At 57.9% G+C, this 22520-nt stretch overlaps 3 protein-coding genes across 7 annotated transcripts in view; 2 read left to right on the top strand and 1 right to left on the bottom strand.

Moving 5' to 3' along the window:
- LOC149869885 (uncharacterized) overlaps positions 1–22520 on the top strand; it is a 499172-nt gene that overhangs the window by 264134 nt on the left and 212518 nt on the right. The window lies entirely within an intron of this gene.
- LOC149869895 (uncharacterized) lies at positions 1448–19716 on the top strand. 5 transcript variants are annotated; one of them, XM_090035254.1, is made up of 8 exons: positions 1574–1850; positions 2303–2685; positions 2771–2963; positions 9826–9953; positions 10040–10109; positions 10368–10526; positions 16971–17070; positions 19525–19716. In XM_090035254.1, the coding sequence occupies exons 1-8, from the start codon at positions 1589–1591 to the stop codon at positions 19571–19573; spliced, it is 1344 nt and encodes a 447-aa protein (XP_089891380.1). In that variant the 5' UTR covers positions 1574–1588; the 3' UTR covers positions 19574–19716. The 5 variants fall into 5 exon arrangements, with proteins under 5 accessions (XP_089891381.1, XP_089891379.1, XP_089891380.1 ...); XM_090035253.1 differs by having other exon boundaries at positions 1484–1850; positions 2303–2571; positions 10040–10526; XM_090035252.1 differs by having other exon boundaries at positions 10040–10526.
- On the bottom strand, positions 19868–22306 carry LOC149869894 (uncharacterized). The gene has a single exon (XM_090035286.1). It carries the CDS (start codon positions 22168–22170, stop codon positions 20977–20979), a length of 1194 nt encoding a protein of 397 aa, XP_089891412.1. The 5' UTR covers positions 22171–22306; the 3' UTR covers positions 19868–20976.

Here is a 22520-nt window from a genome sequence, read left to right as displayed (position 1 = left end):
GTGCGGGGGATGACACTGGGGGTAATAGGGGATCCTGGGCGGCTACTGGCAGACACTGGGGAATACTGGGAGCTACTGGGGGATACTGGGAGGCGCAGTGCGGCAATGGGGAATCCTGGGAGCATCCTGGAAGGCAGCGAGGGATATTGGGAGACGCTGGGGGCATAGTGGGGGTAACAGGGGGTCCTGGGACGCGAGTGGGAGGCGCGGGGGTAATGGGAAGTCCTAGGCGTGTCCTGGGAGACACTGGGGGATGCGGGGAAGTGCTGAGGGTTTGGGGGACTCCTGGGAGGGTAGTGGGAGGCTCCGTAGGCAGCACTGGGGGTAATGGGAGCCCCCGGGGCGGCCCCGCACGCGCCCCCGGCGGGGGCGGGGGGGCGGGCGGCTGCGAAGTGAAGTGGCGTCCGACACCCGCGTGGAGCTGGCGCGGGCCCCGAGCCGCCACCGCCGCCTTCCCCCGGCACGAGCTGAGCTGAGCTGGTCTCCCGCCCCAGGCGGCCCCCCCTGGGGCGGGGGCGGGTCCCGGGAGAGCCACAGCCAGCCGCGCCCGCGGCCCAGCTCCGTCCGGGGACACGGGTGTCCCGTGGGAACCGCGCCCCGGCCGGCCCCCGACAGCGGGGAGCCGCGCTGCGCCCCGCAGAGACCCGAGTCGCCCCGGGCGGCCCCCCGCCCCGGTGCTCTGACGCGACACCGGGGGGCCGTCTGAGCACCCAGCCCGCGGCAGGGACAGCCCCTCTCCCGGGATCAAAGCAGCGTAGTCCCGCGGCGGGCTGAGCCGCCCAGAGCCCGGCCGCGCAGGCGGGAGGCGGGAGGCGGCTGTCGCCCCGCCCCCCGGGCCCCCCGCTGGGTGGGCGGGGTCCTGCCCGGGTGCGCGCGCCGCGCCGGCAGAGCTCCGCTCTCGCACGGTTCGGCTGCCCCGCCGCGCAGCGCCCCCGTGCGGCCGGCGGATCGGCAGTGCGAACCCCCGGCGCGGCGGGGACGCGTCTCCGCAGCCGCCTGCGGGCGCGGGCCTTGCGCGGGCAGCCAGGGCGCTCGGAGGCGAGACCGGCTGGCGCGCGGGGCGCAGAGAGCGGCAGTCCAGCCGCCGCCGGTGCCGAGGGGCCGCTCCTGGAGCTGGCTTTGTGCCACGTCTTCCCCGGTGCCCGGGAAGATGGGGTGCTGCACCCCAGCACGGTTCCGGTGACGCCGAGCGGGGGGCCGGGGGCGCTGGAGCCGGGGCTGGGATCCCGAGAAACGCGAGGACCGGGCCGCAAGAAATCGCACGAGGACAAGCGCGAGGCCGGGTGAGGAGCCGGCCGAGCGGCCTGCTGCCGGGAAGGCGCCCGGCGTCCTCCCCGCGTCCAGCCGCGGCCGCCTGCGCGGGCCTCGTGGGCTCGGCCCGTCTCGGGCGGACCCGACACGACACCGCCCGCACCGAGGAGCCAGCCTCTCCGCCCGTGGGGAGCGCGGCCCGCAGCCCACGGCCCGCGTGCGGGGCTGACACTCGCGCGGGCCGGGCCGGGCCGGGGGCAGACGTGGCGGGGCTGCCTCGGCCGTGGGCGCCCGCCCTGCCCGTGCACCGTGGACACGCGAGCGGCCCGAGGACGCGATGCGGCCGGGACCCGGGGTCAGGATCGGGCCCGCACGGGGTCGTGGGGGGGGCTCCGGGGCCGTCCTCGACAAGCAGCAGGTTGCCGGGGGCGGGGGTCACGCGGGGTCTCCAGGCACCTGTGGCCGCCACGCGGGGGGGGGCGGGGGGCGGACGTTCCGTGACGTCACGCGTAAGCGGGGCCGGGGGTTGTGCTCAGCTCCCAGGAGCCCGCGCGGCGGGGGGAGGGGCTGCGGCGCGGGGATGCCCACGGACGTCGGAGGTGCGTGGCCCGTGGGGGGCGGGCCTTCCCCTCGTGTCCCCGGCTGTCGGGGCACGCGGGCCCGTGCGGGAGCGGGTGCCGGGCAGGACGGGGGGCGGGGCCACGTGCAGGGGGGGCGGAGCGTCAGTGGGGGGGCCGTGTCCCCCGTGGGGGCCGTGGGGGGGGAGTGGGCCCGGGGGCAGCTGTGCACAGGACCGCGGCCAGCACTGCTGCAGGCGGGGACTGCCCAGCCGGTCCCGCAGCCCGGGGGTGAGGGCCGCCCTGGGGTGCTCCGTGTGGGCCGGCGGGGCGCCGTGGGGGACGCGGGGAGGGAGGGGGCTCCTGGGAGACATTGGACATGTGCGGGGCTTGGGGGGGAGCCATGCACCGGGCACCGAGGGGCTGCGGGACGTGCGGGAGCTGTCCCGGGTATCCCACCCCGCCGTGACATCCGTCCACCCCCTTGGCCGCAGCCGGGACCCCGCGGGGCGGGGCAGGAGGGCCGGCGGCCATGCCGCCCCCCGCTCAGGCCGAGCTGGCCCCGGGGGGCGACCTGCCCGGCCCAGAGACCTGGCGGCGCCGCTTCCGGGGCCTGGCCTACGGGGAAGCCCGGGGGCCGCGGGAGGCCTGCAGCCGCCTGCGGGAGCTGTGCGTGCTCTGGCTGGAGCCCCGGCGCCGCAGCCCGGAGCAGGTGCTGGAGCTGGTGGTGCTGGAGCAGTTCCTGGCCATCCTGCCGCGGGAGGTGCGGAGCCGGGCGCGGGGGCGCGGGGTGGAGACCTGCGCCGAGGCCGTGGCCCTGGCCGAGGGCTTCCGGCCGGGGCCGGGGCCGGGGCCGGAGCAGGAGGAGCCGCTGCAGGTGAGAGCGCGGCCCCCGCGTGCGCTCGCCCAGCCCGCCTGCCCCGCGTGCCGGCGCCGCACGGACGCGTTGTCCTCGTCCCCAGGTGACCGGGAGGGGGAAGGTGGCGGGGGGGCCCTCAGCCGAGGTGCCGCCCCCGGGGGCACTGCAGGACCCTGGCGATGCCTGGCCGGAGCAGCCGGCGGCCCCTGGTGCGGACAGGCCTGTGGAGGAGGCGGGAGAGGGGGAAACCCCGCAGCGTGGGGACCAGCCCGTGGAGCAGCCCGCCCAGGAGTCAGGTGAGGTCCAGGGCGGAGGGCTGGATGCGACTGTCCCGCGCCTGCGGGAGACACGGGGGTGGGACAGCTGTAATGTTGTTAACCGCGTAGCTGGGCCGGCACAGACGTGATCCCTGGGGGTGGGCAGCTCCCGGCCGAGACCCTGATCTTTCTCCCTGCACGGGTGCAGCGCGCGGCACAGAGACGCTGCATCTTCCTCGGGGTTGTCGTGGTGCCCCAATAACAACCTGTGATGTACTTCCCATCTCCGCCGTCAGTGTTCACTGCCCCTTCCTCCTGTCCCTGTGGGCTGTCTCTATCCACTACAGGGCTTCTACAGGTGCCATGAAAATGGGACTCCCGAGTGGCCTCTGCCTGGTTCGGGTGCAGCTAACCCAGGCCTGTGTCCTGCTGCAGACTCCCCTAAAACAGAGCAGACCTGGGAGCTGTCAGCAGACGGAAGCTGCTCAGGCTGGTGGCCCAGACGAGACTCGATCTGAGGGGCAGGGAAGGGGTGGTGGGTCTCCACTTTCCAGCACCGTGAGCACCATCCCTCACTGCAGAAATCTCTCTTCCACTATTGGCAGCTTGCAGAGGCACTTAAGGTGAGGGATGTAATTGTCATGGGTGACTTGAATTACCTGGACATCTGCTGGGAGGAGCAGTCAGCCAGGTCGGACCATTCCAGGAGGTTCCTGGCCGAGATACAGGACCTCCACTTAATTCAGGAGGTGCACAGCCCCACCAGACAAAATGCCGCGTCGGACCTGGTCCTGGCCACAGGCGACGACCTGGTCAGGGACCTCCAGGCTCTTGACCACCTGGGCGATAGCGATCATCGCTTGCTGGCATTCACCATCCAGCGCAGGGTGTCGAGGACCTGCAGCAAGGCAGTAGCCCTAGACTTCAAGAGGGCCAGCTTCAACGAGTTGAGGAGATTAGTGGGAGAGGCGCTGGGGTTCCCGAGAGCAGGGGAGCTCAGTGCCCAAGACAAGTGGTCGTTCCTTAAGGAGATGATACTCGGGGCCCAAAGGGTGACCATCCCAACAAGAAGCAAGGGGGGCAGGAGTGTCCAAAAGCCCCCCCGGCTCACCAGGGGTGTCTGAGAAGGCCTGATTGCACATTTTCATTAGGGGCAGGTCATGTCAGATCGACCTGTTTGCCTTCTATGTTCAGGTCACAAAAGCCTTGGATGGAGGTGTCGCCGTGGACGTAGTCTTTCTGGACTTCAGCAAGGCCTTTGACACCCCATCCTCATTAAAAAACTAGGCGACTGTGGCATCGATGCCTACGCAGTCAGATGGATTGCAGATTGGCTGAAGGGTCGCACTCAGAGGGTGGTGGTGGACGGGTCATATTCGACCTGGGGGAAAGTGGGCAGCGGAGTCCCCCAGGGCTCGGTCCTTGGGCCTGCGCGGTTCAATCTCTTTATCAGCGATTTGGATGACAGGGTGAAAAGCAACCTGTTTAAATTCGCTGATGATACCAAAATTTGGGGTGAGGTGAGCACGCTAGTAGGGAGGGAAAGACTGCAGCAAGACCTGGATAGGTTACAGGGGTGGGCTAAGAAAAACAGGATGCGCTTCAACACTGACAAGTGCAGGGTGCTGCACTTGGGCAGTAGAAACCAGCAGCAGACTTGTAAGATGGGAAACTCCCTTCTTGAGAGCATGGAGGAGGAAAGGGATCTTGGAGTCATTATTGACTCCAAGATGAAGATGGGCCGACAATGCGAGGTCACGGCTGGCAGGGCTAACCGCACCTTGTCCTGCATCCACAGGTGCATCTCGAGCAGGGCCAAGGAGCTGATCCCCCCGCCCCCATGCAGCACTGGTCAGGCCGCAGCTGGAGTCCTGCGTCCAGTTCTGGGCGCCCCATTTCAGGAGGGATGTAGACAACATTGAAAGGGTCTAGAGGAGGCCACCTGCATGATCCGGGGACAACAGGGCAGGCCCTATGAGGAGAGGCTACGGGACCTGAACCTGTTCAGCCTTGACCTGGTGACCATCTATAAACTCGCTAGCGGGGACCAGAAGGGTTTGGGGGAGACACGGTTTCCCCTCGTGCCCCCCAGCATAACAAGGAATAATGGCCACAGGTTGTTGGAGAGGAGGTTTAGATTAGACAGCCATAAGAACGACTTCACGGTCAGGGCGGCCAGGAGCTGGAGCTAACTTCCACGGGAAGTGGTGCTGGCTCCTACCCTGGGGGGCTTTAAGAGGGGGCTTGATGCCTACCTGGCTGGACTCATCTGAGCCCAGTTTTTCTCCCGCCCAGGCGGGGGGTCGGACTGAAGATGTACAAGGTCCCTGCGACCCCACTTCTATGTTTCTATGATTTCCAGGGTTGGCGATTGCACCACCTCGGGAGGGAGCCTATTCCACAGTCTGGACACCCCGACTGTGAAGAAGGTTTCCTAATGTGGAGACTGAAATGGTCTTCCAGGAGTTTGTGACCATTACTCCTGGTTTTCTCCAAGGGTTCAGTACTTGGACCAGGGCTTTTCGACATCTTCATCAGTGATCTGGATGTGGGGGTGAAAAGCACACTGGCAAAGTTTGCTGATGACACTGAGTTGTGAGGAAGTGCAGCCATGCCTCAAGGTAGGCTGACAATCCAGGAGGACCTGGACAGACGGGCAGACCAGAACCAGATCCTGTTCAACACTGAGAAGTGTGAAGTGCTCCATCTGGGAAGGAAAAAGACACAAGAAACAGGCTTGGTGGTGCTATGCTAGCTAGCACCACATCCAAAAGGGGCCTGGGGGGCATCGTTGACCATAAAATGAATATGAGTCACCAGCGTGATGCTACAGCTAGCAGAGCAAACAATACACCGGCATGCATCAACCGATACATCTCAAGCAAAACGAAGGAAGTTATTCTCCTGCTCGACTCGCCTTGGTGAGGCTGCCGGTGGAGTCCTGTGTCCAGCTCCGAGCGCTGCACTTCACCGAGGCTGTGGAGAAGCTTGAGAGAGTTCAGAGAAGAGCTACTCGTATGCTCAGAGACCTGAAGAGGAAGCTATACAAGGAAAAGCTGACAGATACGGGACTGTTCAGCCTAGAAAAGAGACGACTTTGGGGGGGATTTGGTGGTAGCTTGCAGATACATCAGGCGCTAGGCGAGCGTCTATTCACCAGTGCGCCTCAGGGGAAAACCAGGCCCAATGGTCATCAAATCCTAGAAGAACGTTTCGGATGGGACGTGAGGAAATACTTCACTGTTCATGTGACCAGACCTGGAACAGACTTCCCCGGGGGAGGCGCAGTCCCCACCCTTGGAAGTCGTCAGAAGGAGCCTGGACAGACGCCTTGCTCGAATCATTTGAGCTGCCGCGAGCAGGTGGGGTTGGACCTGAGGATCTTCTGAGGCTCCTTCCAGCCCTTCATGTCTGTGATCCGGTGACTCTAAAAGCAGGTGGAAAGGCACACGTTTCAGAGCACGTGAAATTCCCTGCTGCAGAAATGGTCTGTATGGACTTCGTTTTGCTACAGGAAGTATTCTGAGCTCTTTCTTCAGGAGAGAGGCGAGCGGGGCAGCAGCCGCTGATCCCCTAAGGTAAGTGGGGCGGAGGGGCCGACGCAGCCAAGCCGGATCTGGAGGGGAAGCCCCCCGGGGCCCTCTCAGCTGAGCCGGTAGGGAGCCGCGCGAACAGCCACGGACCGGGGCTTTACAGACTTCATAGACATCAGGGCTGGAAGGGACCTCGGGAGATCATCGAGTCCAGCCCCCGCCCAAAGGGCAGGAAGTCAGCTGGGGTCATAGGATCCCAGCAAGATGAGCATCCAATTTACTCTTGAAGGTGTTCAATGTAGGTGCTTGAACCACCTCCGATGTCAGACTGCTCCAGACCTTGGGGGCTCGGACAGTAAAGAAATTCTTCCTTATGTCCAGCCTGAAACGGTCTTGCAGGGGTTTGTGACCGTTCGACCTCGTCATCCCTTGGGGCGCTCTGGTGAACAAACGTTCCCCCAGATCCTGGTGGTCACCCCTGATAAACTTCTAGGTGGCCATCAGATCACCCCTGAGCCTGCGCTTTTCCAGGCTAAAGAGTCCCATGGCTCTCAGCCTGTCATCGTAAGGTCTGTTTTCCTGACCTCTGATCATGCGTGTGGCTCTCCTCTGGACTCTCTCCAGCTTCTCCACATCCTTTTTGAATTGTGGAGCCCAAAACTGGACGCAGGACTCCAGCTGCGGCCTCACCAAGGCCGAGTACAACGGGAGAATGACGTCCGGGGATTTGCTCGAGAAGCATCTCTGGATGCACGCCAGCGTTTTGGTCGCTTTACTAGCCACAGCATCGCATTGCAGGCTCATGTTCATCTTGTGGTCAATGATGACCCCCAAGTCTCTTTCTTCTGTAGTGCTAACCAACGTAGCACTGCCGAACCTATAAGGGTGCTGCAGGTTTTTCCTCCCAAGGTGGAGAACCTTGCATTTTTCGGTGTTAAACACCATCAGGTTCTCGTCTGCCCATTTGCTGAGCTTGTCCAGGTCAGCCTGGATCACCTGCCTATCTTCTGGCGTGGATGCTTTGCCCCAAAGTTTGGTGTCATCGGCAAACTTGGCCAGTCCACTCCTGACTCCAGTGTCCACATCGTTAATGAAGATGTTGAACAGTATGGGTCCCAGGACAGAGCCTTGAGGGACCCCACTGGTCACAGGGCACCACGATGAGTGACTGCCATCAATCACAACCCTCTGGGTCCGACCACGGAGCCAATTTCCCAGCCAGCGGATCGTGGTGGAGCCAAGGCCACAACCGGCCAGTTTGGCCAAGAGGTGATCATGGGATACCAGATCAAAAGCTTTTTTAAAGTCAAGATATATGACATCAATCTCTTCTCCCTTGTCCAGGCGATAGGTCACCTGGTCATAGAAGGAAATGAGATTGGTCAAACAAGACCTACCCGCAACAAACCCATGCTGGCTGTCCCTTAGGATGTTAGCCTGGGCCAGTCCCTCAAGGATGGCCTCCTTAATAAACTTTTGTAAGATCTTCCCCAGGACAGAAGTCAGGCTAATGGGCCTGTAGTTAGCCGGATCCACTCTCCTCCCTTTCTTGAAGATCGGCACCACGTTGGCCTTCTTCCAGTCTTCGGGCACTACACCAGAGCGCCAGGAGCTCTCGAAGACCCGTGCCAGGGGCTGGGCTATGACGCTCGCCAGCTCCTTGAGCACCCTGGGGTGCAGGTTGTCAGGGCCGGCTGACTTGAAGGTATCCAGCTTCTCAAGGTGTTCCTTTACGGGGTCAGCATTGATGGAGGGTAGGGGATCCCCCTCACCCGGATCTCCCTGTCCCATAGCAGGCATGGGCGTCCTGTGGGACTGATGAAAGACTGATGCAAAGTACCTATTTAATAGGTTGGCTTTTTCCTGGGCGTCAGTTGTCAGTTGCCCCATCTGGTTTAGCAGGGGTCCAACATTGCCCTTGCTTTTCCTCCGGCTCCCCACGTATCTGAAAAAGGACTTTTTGTTGTCCTTGATGCTTGAAGCTAGTTGGAGTTCAGTTGCAGCCTTGGCTTTCCTGGTTTGGTCCCTGCAGGACCGGACCAGCGTGGAGTAATCCTCCTTGGAGGTGAATCCCGTCCTCCATCCTTTGTAGGCTTTCCTTTTTAGCCACAGTAGGTCCGCTAGGTCTCTGGAGAGCCAGGGGGGCTGCTGTGCCTTCTTGCTGCCTTTCCTCCGTGTTGGAATAGATTTAGCTTGTGCACTGAGGATCGTTTCCTTGAGAAGCAGCCACTCTTCTTGAACTCCCCTCTCCCTGGGGTCATGGTCCCTGAGGGCCTGACCGACTAGCCTCTTGAGCTTGTCAAAGTCGGCTTTTCTGAAGTCAAGGACTTCTGTGTTGCTGACTGACTTGCCAGCTTTCCGGCGGATGGTGAAGGTGATCAGCTCGTGGTCGCTGTCACCCAGCTTCCCATCGATCACTAGGTCGCCGATTAGGTCGTCCCCCGTAGCCAGTACCAGGTGGAGCAGCGCTTTGCCTCTCGTTGGCCCATAGACTTCTTGAGTCAGGTAGAGGTCATCCACGCAGAAGAGAAAGCTTTGCGCCTGCTCGGATTTAGCTGAGTGATCTTCCCACGAGATGTCCGGGTAATTGAAGTCACCCATGACAACCAAGGTCCTGGAGCAAGCGGCCTCAGTCAGTTCCCGGGAGAACTCCTGGTGAAGTTCTCAAGGACTTTGGGTGGGAGGTCTGTAGTAGACTCCCACCGTTGTGTCCCTTGTGCCGAATTCCCCAGGAATTTTTACCCAGAGGGTCTCTAGCTGTCCATGCCGGTCGCCAACATCAGCTTGGAGGGACATGTAGCTTTCCTTCACATAGAGAGCTACACCCCCGCCCCTTTTGCCAACACGATCCCTCCTGTACAGGGTATAGCCCTCTATCCCCGTGGTCCAGTCATGGGTGGAGTCCCACCAGGTCTCTGTTATCCCGATGACATCATATTTCTTTGCACTGAGCAGGAGGACGAGCTTGTCCTGCTTGTTGCCCAGGCTCCTGGCATTAGTGTACAGGCAGGCAAGTGTGCCCTTGGGGGCTCTTGCCTTGCCCACAGATTGTGCCAGGGCTGGGGCAGGGGTGGGCTCCCTTAAGTGCCCCCGTAAGTGCCTTGGTCTGCTGGCTTTGCAAGGGTCGCTCAGCGGGCCAGCAGTGGCAGTAGTCCCCCCATCCCCCCGCGGGCTTAGTTTAAAGCCCGGTGGAGCAGGTCAGCCAGCAAGGCCGGGGGGCAGGGACTGGGGACCCCCACACCTGTCCTGCAGGCGCCCGCCTTAGGGCCCTGGAGGCGCGGGTGAGGGAGCTCCGGGAGGCGGTCAGCAGGCGGAGGGGAATCAGGGAGGCAGAGGAGGAAAGTGACAGCTACTTTCTTTCCCCGCAGGGTTGTACAACCGAGGAGGACGCACCTCAAGACGAGCCCTCCGCTGCTCGGCGGCAGGCGGTCACCTCCCGTGCCAGGGCCGCTCGAGACACGGCAGCACCAGTTCCTCCAGTCCGGCCGGAGAGCAGGTACAGGGCCCTGGCAGCCCTGGAGGAGGAGGACGGAGGACGACACCGGGGAGGAGGCAACTCCATGCTCACCGTGTCCCGTGCAGGCTGAAGGAGGCAAGAAGGCCAGGAGGAAGAAGCGTCGCGTGATCGTCATCGGTGACTCCATCCTGAGAGGTACGGAGGGCCCCATCCGTCGCCGGGACCCCTCGGCACGCGAGGTCTACTGCCTGCCTGGAGCGAGGATTCAGGACGTGAACAGGATGCTCCAGACCGTAATCCAGCCCACCGATTATTATCCCATGGTCCTAGTCCATGTGGGCACTAACGATGCGGCCAGGAGGAGCCCCGATCGCCTGATGGAGGACTACCACGCTCTGGGGCGCGTGCTGAGGGAGATGGGCACACAGGTGGTTTTCTCTTCTACCCTGCCAGTGAGTGGACGAGGCAGACGGCATGCAACGTGCATCGCGGAGACCAACTGGCGGCTGCAGGAATGGTGCTTCGAGGCGGGCTTTGGCTTCCTCAGCCACGACCGGCACATCACGACGAGAGACATGCTGGGGTGGGACGGGCTCCACCTTTCCCCTAAAGGTAAGCGTGTGTTGTCTTCTAGGTTGCCGGACCTCCTCCGGTGGGCTTTAAACTAGGCTCGTTGGGGGAAGGGGAAGATGAGGGCAGAGGAAACATCAGACTGCCAGACCAAACAGCACCCACAACTACAGCCCAGCCCGACGAGGGAAGTGAGCGAACAGGTAAGAGAGAGAGGCCAGCGTAACGCTGGGACGAGGGGGTCAGTACACACACCCACAGGAGGCCTCAAACGCCCCTACACAAACGCTCGTAGCATGGGCAACAAGCAGGAGGAACTCGCCCTCCTGCTGGCTGACACCAGCCCGGACATAGTGGGGATCACGGAAACGTGGTGGGACGCAACGCATGATTGGGCGGTGAATGTCAAGGGCTATAGGCTGTACAGGAGGGACAGGATAGGACAGAGAGGTGGGGGCGTGGCGCTCTACATTAAGGAGGAATACACATCCTCGTTAATTAGCAAGGAGTCAGGGGAGGGGCACTCTGAAGTGCTTTGGGTTAGAGTACGAGGCAGTCGAGGGGAAAGGGACTTAACGGTGGGAGTCTACTATAGACCTCCCAACCAGGGAGAAGAGCTTGACCAGGAATCCTTGGGTCAGCTCACAGAGGTAGTGAAGGCTAAGGATGTGGTAGTCATGGGGGACCTGAACCTCCCGGACATCTGCTGGGAAGAGCAGTCAGCCAGGTCTGACCGCTCACGTCGGTTCTTGGCCAGAGTGCAGGACCTCCATCTAACCCAGGAGGTGCACAGCCCCACCGGGGGAGACGCCTTGTTGGACTTAGTGCTGCCACGGGTGATGACCTGGTGAGAGGGCTGTGGGTGCTTGACCCTCTGGGCGACAGCAATCATCGCCTGCTGGGATTCACCATCTAGCGTAAGGTGGCAAAGGCATGCAGTAAGGCAGCGGCCCTAGATTTTAGGAGGGCAGACTTCACCGAGCTAAGGAGGATAGTTGGAGAAGCCAACACGTTCAATGATTTCTTTGCCTCCGTCTTCCTAAGTCGGGACCAGAACAGCCACCTCCCTGCTGGGCCCCCCTCGGGCCCCGGGGGAGGCACACCTGGGCCACGGGTTAGCAAGGATTTAGTTAGGGAGCTTCTGGAGGGGTTGGACGTATTCAAGTCAGCCGGCCCGGATGATCTCCACCCTAGAGTTCTAAAGGAACTGGCCGAGGTCATTGCAGGACCCCTGGCACGGCTTTACGAGCACTCATGGTGCTCTGGTGAGGTACCGGAGGACTGGAAGAGGGCCAATGTGGTTCCCATCTTCAAAAAAGGCAGGAAGGAGGACTCGGGAAACTATAGGCAAGCTCGAGATGCATCTGTGGATGCAAGACAACGTGCGGTTGGCCTTCCTGACCGCGTCCCCACACTGCCGGCCCACGTTCATCTTGGCATCAATGGTGACTCCAAGATCCTTTTCTGCCTCTGCTTCTTTTTACTCCCTATGTATTTATGAAAGGACTTCTTGTTGTCTTTGACCCTGGCTGCTAGTTCTAGTTCTGTCTCCACCTTAGCCTTCCTAACAGCCCCCCTACAGCAACAGAGGTATAATCCTCCTTGGTGATGGGCCCTCCCTTGCACCGGTGTACACCTCCTTTCTGTCTTTCAGGCATTCCTGAATGCGTTTGGTGAGGCACGGGGGCTTTTGAGTGCTCTTGCGTCCTTTGATTCACATTGGGACCTTCACCCCTTGGGCTCGTAGGATTGTCTCCTTAAGGAATGACCACTCATCCTGGACTCCCAACTCCTCTACCCTCAGTGCCTCCCCGACTACTCTCCTTAACTCATTGAAATCACAGTCCCCTCACCAGGTCATCACCCGTGGCCAGGACCGGGTCCAGCAAGGCATTCCCCCTGGTGGGACCATGCACCTCCTGGTTTAGGTGAAGGTCCTATGCCTTGGCTAGGAACCTATGTGAGCGGTGGGACCTGGCTGACTGCTCCTCCCACCAGATGTCTGGGTAGGTTAGGTCACCCATGGTGACCACATCCCTTGACTTAACTGCCTCTGCGAGGTGGCCTGAGAATTCCCTGTCCAGCTCTTCCCCCTGGTCGGGTGGTCTGTAGTAGACACCCACCATTAAGTCCCTTTCCCTGGAGTAGACACCCACCGTTAACCCACCCACCTCTCCACACCACTACCACTCTGTGTCCGCCTACACGCAACCCCCCCCCACCCTCTCTGCATCTGGCCCTGTGCATCCCCCCAGCAGACACCAGACACACACAGAGCTGTAACCCAGGTGGTGCTCCAAGAGGTACCCCCTCTCCACTTGAAGGGATAAAAGCAAGTGCACAAGCGCTGTGGGAGTGCAGGGACTCTCCTCCCCCTACAGAGCAGAGCCAGACCACCAATGGGGACTTAACCATATGCCTTTTCATGAGGGAACAATACTGGGAACATAACCAGTATAAACCAGGGGTATAGGGGACACTACAATGCCCCGAGGGGGGCGGGATCCAACACAGGCTAGACACTTACAATCATAGACATATTCATCCAGTTGACAAAAGACAGGGTCAACAAAATGTAAAACACAAACAGCACAACAAACAATGCTGGCTGGTGAAATATAAAATGCACAAAATCAAAATGTCAAGGAATATAGGTACCTGGAAGGGGGAGAAAGGAGGAAAACACAATGACCCCTTTCCACTGCAAGAGGAATTTCTCCTTGTTACTTCACTCACCCCAAGTCACCCAGGCTAGGACATGAACTTGGCTCTTGCACATTGTAGGCAGAAACGCTACCACGCAGCCAACAGTGCTGGCATTAGGCCAAGCTGCGAGGGGTCTTGACCTCCTGGAGCCCCAGTCTCATGTCGCACTGCCTGGTTTCTTACCAGAGGAGCTGGAAGCAGGGCTGGGAACCCCTCAGGTCGCTGCTCAGATCCTGGCTGGAGCGGGGGAGCCTCTCCTGCTGGCCACAGCCTCTCGGAGGGGACCCTGGAGCCCAGCGGGGCCTCTCCTGCCGGCCGCACGCCGTGCTGCGGGGGGTCCCACTGCTGCCTGCGGGTCCCTCTCCTTCAGGCTCTTCTGGGGCAACTGCTGCTGCCTCGCTGGCCCAGCTCTTGCCAGCTCTTTGAAACTCCTCCCTTGTGGTCCCTCGGTGGTCTCTCTTGAGTCAGCTGCGCTGCCCCTTTTATCCCCCTCCAGGTGACCCAAGGGGCCACTCAGGGGACATGGAGGGTGACTCTCTGGGGCCTGATTGCTGAGGAAAGGGAATCCCAAGTCCTCCAATCATCTTTCACCCTTTCAAAACCCTTGGGCCAAATCATTACCAGCTAGCCCGTCACTACCCTACAAAGAGCCACACACCACACAGAGCTACATAGCCACACAACCACAGCCACACACAGCCACAGCCATAGCCACATGCCTCACACACACAGCCACACGCCATGCACATCCCCAGCCATAGCTGCCCCACACACACACAGCCTCACGTATAGTCACGCACACAGAGCCACGTGGCCCCCTATATGCAGCCCCCCCCCAGAGCCACAGCCACACACCACACAGAGCCACACACACAGCCCCGCCCCCACAGAGGTCCCCCACATTGAGCCATACACACATGCACACACACGCGCACACACACACACAGACAGCCACACTTTTCTGTCACAGGCCCCCTGCTTCCCCACTCTCAATCACTCCCATGCCCGGGCCCTCCCCACCTAGCCCCTGGCATACTTCCATGCAGGGAGCTGCTCCCAGCTGTCCTGTGCAGCTGCAGGGGACCGGGGTGGCCAGGAGTGCACTGCGCCATGTCTCTGAGGAAGCGGAGGGGGTGGGACTGGGAGTCTGGGAGTGGTAGCTCAGCTGCAGAGGGGCTAACATGAATTTGGGGGGGCATCCAAGGCCCTCCCAGCCCCAACTCCCTTCGGTAGGTGGGGCATGACTCTCCCGACCCAGATCAGCCCCCTCTTTGCCAGGCGCCGCACTGCACAGCTCTCCCAGCCTGTCCCCAGCATTGCCCCTCTTTCCCTCAGCCCCACTGGGGGAGGGCCCCTGCTTCCAGCTCCTGGGAAAGCAAAAGTGAAAACTGCAGTTTTAAACTTGGTGCCAAAAATGGGTGGGAGTTTAAAACTGCAGCTTTCCCTTCCCTGCTGGGGAGGATCCTGGGCCCCAAATTGGAAGAGGCCCCGGGCTTGTGCCCAGCCCAATCATATATCTGCCTACGATGGCGGCAAGGGCAGCTGCTTCGCTTCCAACTCCTCCCTGAGCAACAGTACAAATTTGTGCCCGCACCTGCCCAGGCCAGCCAATCAGGGCCCGCCCCCTCAGCAGCACGTGCACAGTTGGCCCAGAGCATTCCAGGCGGACACAGACTATGGCTTTTATTATATTCATATTATTATTATTACTCTAGATGGACTTAATAGGGCTCGTTGTCCTAACAAGATACAAAGTCTCCCTTGTATGACATTGTAATTATATGTGTTAAGCAGGAGGACAAGTTCCTCCTGTTTATGCCAGGAGCTTGGGGAATAAACAGGAGGAACTTGTCCTCCTGCTTAACACAAATAATTACGACATCATAGGGATAATGCAGACCTGGTGGGACTCTACCCATGACTGGGCCATAAATATAGATGGCTATACCCTGTACAGGAGGGATCGAGTGGACAAAAGGGGTGGGGGTGTAGCTCTCTCTGTCAAGGAAAGCTACACGTCCCTACAAGCCAACACTGGTGCCCAGGCTGGATGACTGGAGACCCTCTAGGTTAAAATCCATGGGGATCACGGCGCAGGGGACACAACGATGGGAGTCTGCTACAGACCTCTCACCCAGGATCAAGAGCTGGACAAGGAGTTCACCAGGGAATTGACTGAGGCCACATGCTCTGGGTGCATGGTTGTCATGGGAGACTTCACCTACGCAGACATCTCATGGGAAGAGCGCTCGGCCAAATCCGAATGGTCGCAAAGCTTCCCCAAATGTGTGGATGATCTCTATCTGACTTGAGAAGTCTACGGGCTGATGAGAGGTAAAGTGCTTTTTGGCCCGGTACTGGCAATGGGAGACAACCTAATCAGCTACTTAATGATCGAAGGGAAGCTGGGTGACAGTGATCATGAACTGATCACCTTCACCATCTGCCATAAAGCTGGGAAGTCAGTCAGCAATACAGAAGTCCTCAACTTCAGGAAAGCTGAATTCAACAAAATAAGAAGCCTTGTCAGTGAGGCCCTAAAGGGCCACAACCCAAAAGGGAGGGGAGTTTAGGATGAGTGGTTGCTCCGCAAGGGAGCAATCCTAGATGCGCACACAAAGTCCATCCCATCTTGGAGGTAAGGAAGCAAAGGGGCACAGCAGCCCCCTTGGCTCTGCAGGGAACTAGTGGACCTCCTCCATCTAAAAAGAAAGACCTACAAAGGACGGAAGCCTGGGTCCACCTCCAAGGAGGAATATTCTGCACTGGTCTGGACCTGCAGGGAGTGAACCAGGAAAGCCAAGGCTGCAACTCAACTCCAACTAGCTACAAGTATCAAGGGCAATAAAAAGTCCAGAGGAAAAGCAAGAGCAAAATTGGACCCCTGCTAAACCAGATCTAGTGACCCACCGAAGGTTGGTGTGAGGCTGGGGTGATGGGGAGATAGAGCCCCATGGATGGCTGTCTAGCAGACTGCCCACTGCTGAGGAACCCCTGGCGATTTGCCACCCCACTGAAATTATATTCAAAGTCGTGGCAGGTGAGTGTGGGGGTGGCCACCTAGGTGATAGGCATCTACGTCAGGGTTTACAAGAAACTTCGGTACGTCTGTTACTGGCTGTCCGGGTCAAGGCAGCACATGAATGGCTGTTCAAGGTCAGGCAGTCAGACCCTTCATCAATGCTGATCTTGTGAAGGAACACCTTGAGAGACTGGATACCTTCAAGTCAGCTGGCCCCAACAGTTTACACCCCAGGGTACTTAAGGAGGTGGCAAGCATCACAGATCAGCCCCTGGCATGGATCTAGAGCTCCTGGCGTGCTGGTAAAGTGTCTGAATATTGGAAAAAGGCCAATGCGGTGCCTATCTTCAAGAAAGGGAGGAAAGCGGATCCGGCAAACTCCGGGCCATCAGCCTGACTATCCTGGGGAAGGTCTTAGAAAAGATTATCAAAGAGGCCATTCTTAACAGACTGGCCAATGGCAACATCCTGAGGGATAGCCAGCACGGGTTGGTTGCGGGTAGGTTTTGCTTGAGCAATCTTATTTCCTTTTATGACCAGGTGAGCCAGTCCCACCAAAATGACTCACAAACATCCACGTAGCTTCATTCTCCTAGCAAGTTTAATAATGAAATATAGATAAGAGCTCAATGATCAGAAAGTAGAGTAAAGCCTATCCAACAAGTGATGATGATGTATGGAACATAGACAAGGTTCTTTGGGTAAACGTGGTATTTTTTATTAGATCAACTAAATTGTTGCAAAATTGATCTTTACAGGCTTTCAGGGGGAAAAACAACAACCCTTCTTCAGTCATAGGATGATTATGCTGGCGTTTGTGTGCTCCTATAGGAACTTGAGCCTATATGCAAAATGCAGGTATGTGAAAACGAAAATGTATGGTAGGAATGCAAAACAAGGCTAGAACCAAAACTCCCAAATGTATAGAACAGGCATTCCTCTAAAAAGTCATAGAAAATTAGGGTTGGAAGGGACCTCAGGAGCTCATCTAGTCCAACCCTCTGCTAAACACAGAACCATCTCCAACTAGATCATCTCAGCCAAACCTTTTGTCAATCGGGTTTTGAAAACCTCCAAGGATGAAGTTCCCACCACCCCTCTGGGTAACCTGTTCAGTATTTTACTATCCTCCTACTGAGATAATACTTCCTAATAGCTAAATTAAACTTCCCTTCCTGCAACTTGAACCCATTGCTCCTTGCTCTGGTATCTGCCACCACTGAGAACAGTCCAGCTTCATCTTCTTCTGAACCCTCCTGCAGCTACTTGAAGGCTGCTATTCAATCCCCCGCTCAGACTTCTCTAGACCAAATAAGCCCAGTTCCCTCAGGGTCTCCTGAAAGTCATGTCCCACAGCCCCCCTCACCATTTTTGTTGCCCTCTGATGGACTCTCCAATGTGTCCACATCCTTTCAGTACTGGGGGGCCCACAACTGGACACGACTCCAGATGTGGCCTCCACAGTGCTGAATAGAGGGGAAGAATCACTTCTCTTGACCTACTAGCAACAAACCTACCAGTGCGGCTGGGTATGCCCTTAGCCTTCTTGGCAACAAGGGCACACTGCTGGCTCATAGTCACCTTATAGGCCACTTTAACCCCCAGGACCTCTTGGAGTAGCTCCTACAGGACACGCATGGAGCCAAACAGCTTTGGCACGAGGAGACAAGCCTCACTATTCCCAAAGGGAGATTAGAACATGCTGCATTTCACCCAGACAATACCATCATTCTTTTCTAACCCTTCCACAGAAGAGGCAGGACCTGTCACAGGCTGCACCTCCTTTACCGCTATTATTGCATTTCATAGCTCTTGAGAGGACAGAGACCAACCACAGGGGTATCATGTGAAGTTGTGAGGCTTGCTTACCAAGGAAGGTGCTGCAGAGAATGGCATGCAGGAAAGGACGGTGGGAAGGAGGGCAGCTGGCACCTGGTGCTGCCGAGTCCTGATGAGCAGCTGAGAAGAAAAACTCGCCAAACTGAGCTTATGGGGTGGCAGTAGCTGTTTCTTGCAGACCCCGATGGGTACGTGCAGGCCTGGAAGAAGGGGTATGTGGCAGGGCTCGGTCCTTGGACCGATACTCTTTAATGTCTTCATCAGCGACTTGGATGAGGGAGTGAAATGTACTCTGTCCAAGTTTACAGATGACACTAAGCTATGGGGCGAAGTGGACACGCCGGAGGGCAGGGAGCAGCTGCAAGCAGACCTGGACAGGTTAGACAAGTGGGCAGAAAACAACAGAATGCAGTTCAACAAGGAGAAATGCAAAATGCTACATCTAGGGAGGAAAAATGTCCAGCACACCTACAGCCTAGGAAATGACCTGCTGGGTGGCACGGAGGTGGAAAGGGATCTTGGAGTCCTAGTGGACTCCAAGATAAACATGAGTCGGCAGTGTGACGAAACCATCAGAAAAGCAAATGGCACTTTATCGTGCATCAGCAGATGCATGACAAATAGGTCCAAGGAGGTGATACTTCCCCTCTATCGGGCGCTGGTCAGACCGCAGCTGGAGTACTGCGTGCAATTCTGGGCGCCGCACTTCACGAAGGATGCGGATAATCTGGAGAGGGTCCAGAGAAGGGCCACTCGTATGGTTAAGGGCCTGCAGGCCAAGCCCTACGAGGAGAGACTAGAGAAACTGGACCTTTTCAGCCTCCGCAAGAGAAGGATGAGAGGCGACCTGGTGGCTGCCTATAAGTTCATCAGGAGGGCACAGAAGGGAATTGGTGAGTATTTATTCACCAAGGCGCCCCCGGGGGTTACAAGAAATAATGGCCACAAGCTAGAGGAGAGCAGATTTAGATTGGCTATTAGGAGGAACTTCTTCACAGTTCGAGTGGCCAAGGTCTGGAACGGGCTCCCAAGGGAGGTGGTGCTCTCCCCTACCCTGGGGGTATTCAAGAGAAGGTTGGATGTGTATCTAGCTGGGGTAATGTAGGCCCAGCACTCTTTCCTGCTTATGCAGGGGGTCGGACTCGATGATCTATTGAGGTCCCTTCCGACCCTAGCATCTATGAATCTATGAAAGGCATGCTCAGGGTGCAAGGCAGGTAATGCTTCCCCAGCAATAAACGTCCTCCTCCCTGCAACTCCAGAGCCTCACATACAAGAACCCTGGGGCCAGCAGGGAAGTCAAAGCTGATAGTTGGCCAAAGACAGTTCCTGGGTGTCACTTGGAGCTAGCCGTCTTGAGGAGGGCACCTATTGTAATGACACTTCTTCTCCCCCTGGGAAAACTGCCCGCTTTTAGAGAATGATGGGGTGGCATAGACTCCAAGACTGATGCAAAGATCATCTCTGTGGCAGGCCACTAGAGGGTTCTCCTGCGCTGAACCATCCACCTCACTGCACCTGATCACCTTCCAGGCTCAGAGTGCCTTCCTGGGGGAGCCTCACGCCTCACCCAACCACTTCATGGAGCACACCTGCAAGCCTGGGGGTAACAGCGCCACCATCCAGGGCCTGGACAGATCCTGACCCCGTGTCCCCTGGGAAACACAGGCCTAGTAGTCCTTATGGGGTACTTGACCCACTGCAAGAATGTGGGGTGCTTCCCTTAGTTTGAAACACAAGTAGTGGTCTCCCTCTCTCAGTTGAATCAAGGGGACCCCAAGGCATAATCTAGGCCCTCTCCAATAAGTCTCCCATGCTAGGTACTAAGAAGAACTTTATTGGTTACAAGGAGTAGGTTTGGAATAGGGTACACAGTAAAGCAAAATCAAAGAAAACCCATAGAGCAAAGAGTGGCATGGTAGCCTTTGATTACACATCTGCATTACTGCAAGTTATGTATCTAGGTAGGTCTTAAGTAGCTTACTCACAAGTATCAATAAAAAGAGGCAGGTGAAAATTCTCTCAGGAGGCAAGCAGTTCATTGATTATGAGTTTCAGGAGAGAGAGTGAGTTTCAGATGGTCCAGCTTCTCTCGGAGATCTCATCATGGCTACTGCCCCTCCTCCTGAGCAGTCCGTAACTTATATAGACCTTATGACCTCATTTACCTGATCCAATGAAGGCCAGCAACTGTTGGCTGCCAGCCAAGCTACTTGAAATGCATCACTGGTTGCCAGGTTGATTGGCAGGGGCTCCAGCCCCCACCCAGTCATGTTAGCATTGTGTGGAACAATAGAGAGCTTAAGCCCCCCACCCGGGTATGTGATGCCAGTCACATAGGCAGAGGGAGCAGGTTTCCCCCAACCCTCAGAAATATATCCAGCTCAGGTTACAACTCAGGGTTACCTAAAGCAGGTGGGACCAGAGGTGTCTGCCTTCTGCAGTGACCATGGCAACCAAATTGTCTCCTAGCAGAGTTTGGGGAGAGACACAGATGGTATTCTGCCACAGTCTCCTCACAGCTTCCCCCAGGAGCTCTGTTGGCCTCTGCCTGAGGTGTTACCTTTCAACTCTTCACCCACATCAAACCTGGGAGGCCACCCTCTGTGTCCTTTGGATTTTACAGTGCCCTAGAAAGCCTCAACAAAGGGTGAACTGTAGCTGCAGTCAACCAGCATGAGAATGCATCTCTGGATGCAGACACTGGTGGGTGATGAGCCAGTATACATCCCCAAACCCTTCCTGTACTGCTGGCAGAATTATGGACGCTCCTGCATAGGGATCCACTGGCGCTGGGCCAGCTTGGAGGACTGGAGGAAGCACTTGTCACTCTCCGAGCACAGATGTGGTTTCTCCTCTGTGTGGATACGCTGGTGCTGGGACAGGTGGGATGATTAGAAGAGGCTCTTCCCACTCTGAGCACTATTATGGCTTCTCCCTCATGTGAATAAGCTGATGCCGAGCCAGATTAGAGGACTGAGAGAAGCTCTTTCCACACTCGGGGCACTGATGTGGCTTCTCCCCCATGTGGATACGCCAGTGCCGAGCCAGGGTGGAGGACTGAGTGAAGCTCTTACCACACTCTAAGCATTGATGTGGCTTGTCCCCTGTGTGGATACGCTGGTGCTGAGCCAGGTTGAAGGTGTGACTGAATCTCTTACCACACTCTAAGCATTGATGTGGCTTCTCCCCCGTGTGGATATGCTGGTGTTGAACCAGCCTAACGGAGTTCACAAAGGTCTTCCCGCACACTGAGCACCAATATGGCTTCTCCCCTGTGTGGATAAGCTGGTGCAGAGCCAGGCTGGAGGTCTGAGCGAAGCTCTTCCCACACTCTGAGCACTGATGTGGCTTCTCCCCCATGTGGACTGGTGCTGAGCCAGGGTGAGGCTGAGCGAAGCTCTTCCCACACTCTGAGCACCGATGTGGCTTCTCCCCCGTGTGGATACGCTGGTGCTGAGCCAGGGTGGAGGAGTGAGTGAAGCTCTTCCCACACTCTGAGCACTGATGTGGCTTCTCCCCTGTGTGGATACGCTGGTGCTTAGCCAGGTGGGCGGACTGAGAGAAACTCTTCCCACACTCTGAGCACTGATGTGGCTTCTCCTCTGTGTGGATACGCTGGTGCTTAGCCAGGTGGGCGGACTGAGAGAAACTCTTCCCACATTCTGAGCACTGATGTGGCTTCTCCCCTGTGTGGATACGCTGGTGCTGAGCAAGGTTGGAGGAGTGATTGAAGCTCTTACCACACTCTGAGCATTGATGTGGCTTCTCCCCTGTGTGGATACGCTGGTGCTGAGCAAGGGTGGAGGAGTGACGGAAGCTCTTCCCACATTCTGAGCATTGATGTGGCTTCTCCCCTGTGTGGATACGCTGGTGCTGAGCCAGGTGGGCAGACTGAGAGAAACTCTTCCCACACTCTGAGCACTGATGTGGCTTCTCCCCTGTGTGGATACGCTGGTGCTGAGCCAGGGTAGAGGACTGAGCGAAGCTCTTACCACACTCTGAGCACTGATGTGGCTTCTCCCCTGTGTGGATACGCTGGTGCAGAGCCAGCTGGGAGGAGTAAGTGAAGCTCTTCCCACACGCTGAACACTGATGTGGCTTCTCTCTTGTGTGCATGCACCAGTGCCTTGCCAGGTGGGAGAGCTGCCTGAATCTCTTCCCACACTTGGGGCAGTGGTGCTGCACACACTTGTGCTGGGACAGGTCTTGCAAGCAGATGAAGTTCTCCCTGCACCCAGTGCAGTGGTGTGTCTTCCTCCCTAGGTGGATGTGCTGGTCCTGAAACAGGGAGAAAAAAAATGGGTGAAGGTCTCGCCAGTTTTCACACAGCTGTGTCTGGCACTTCCCCTTCTGCACATGTAGGTGCTTGACCAGGTCTATTGGGTGCAGACAGCTCTTCCCCCATTTGTTGAAGCGGTGGCGTAGCTCTCCAGAATGGGTCTGGAAGTTAACAACAAGGGAAGAGG

The sequence above is a fragment of the Crocodylus siamensis genome, chromosome 2, assembly GCF_052110815.1.
Source record: "Crocodylus siamensis isolate JL-2025a chromosome 2, ASM5211081v1, whole genome shotgun sequence".
NCBI lineage: Eukaryota > Metazoa > Chordata > Crocodylia > Crocodylidae > Crocodylus > Crocodylus siamensis.
This window is presented reverse-complemented; position numbering and strand designations above follow the sequence as displayed.

Excerpts from the sequence above, each read along its gene's own strand:
- LOC149869895 (XM_090035251.1), top strand. The coding sequence starts at position 1,589 with ATGCGGCCGGGACCCGGGGTCAGGATCGGGCCCGCACGGGGTCGTGGG. Across the intron at positions 10,527-16,970 it reads GCTCCACCTTTCCCCTAAAG|GCTTTCAGGGGGAAAAACAA; the intron begins GTAAGCGTGTGT and ends TGATCTTTACAG. Across the intron at positions 17,071-19,524 it reads AGCCTATATGCAAAATGCAG|GCCACTAGAGGGTTCTCCTG; the intron begins GTATGTGAAAAC and ends TCTCTGTGGCAG.
- LOC149869894 (XM_090035286.1), bottom strand. The coding sequence starts at position 22,170 with ATGCACACAAGAGAGAAGCCACATCAGTGTTCAGCGTGTGGGAAGAGC.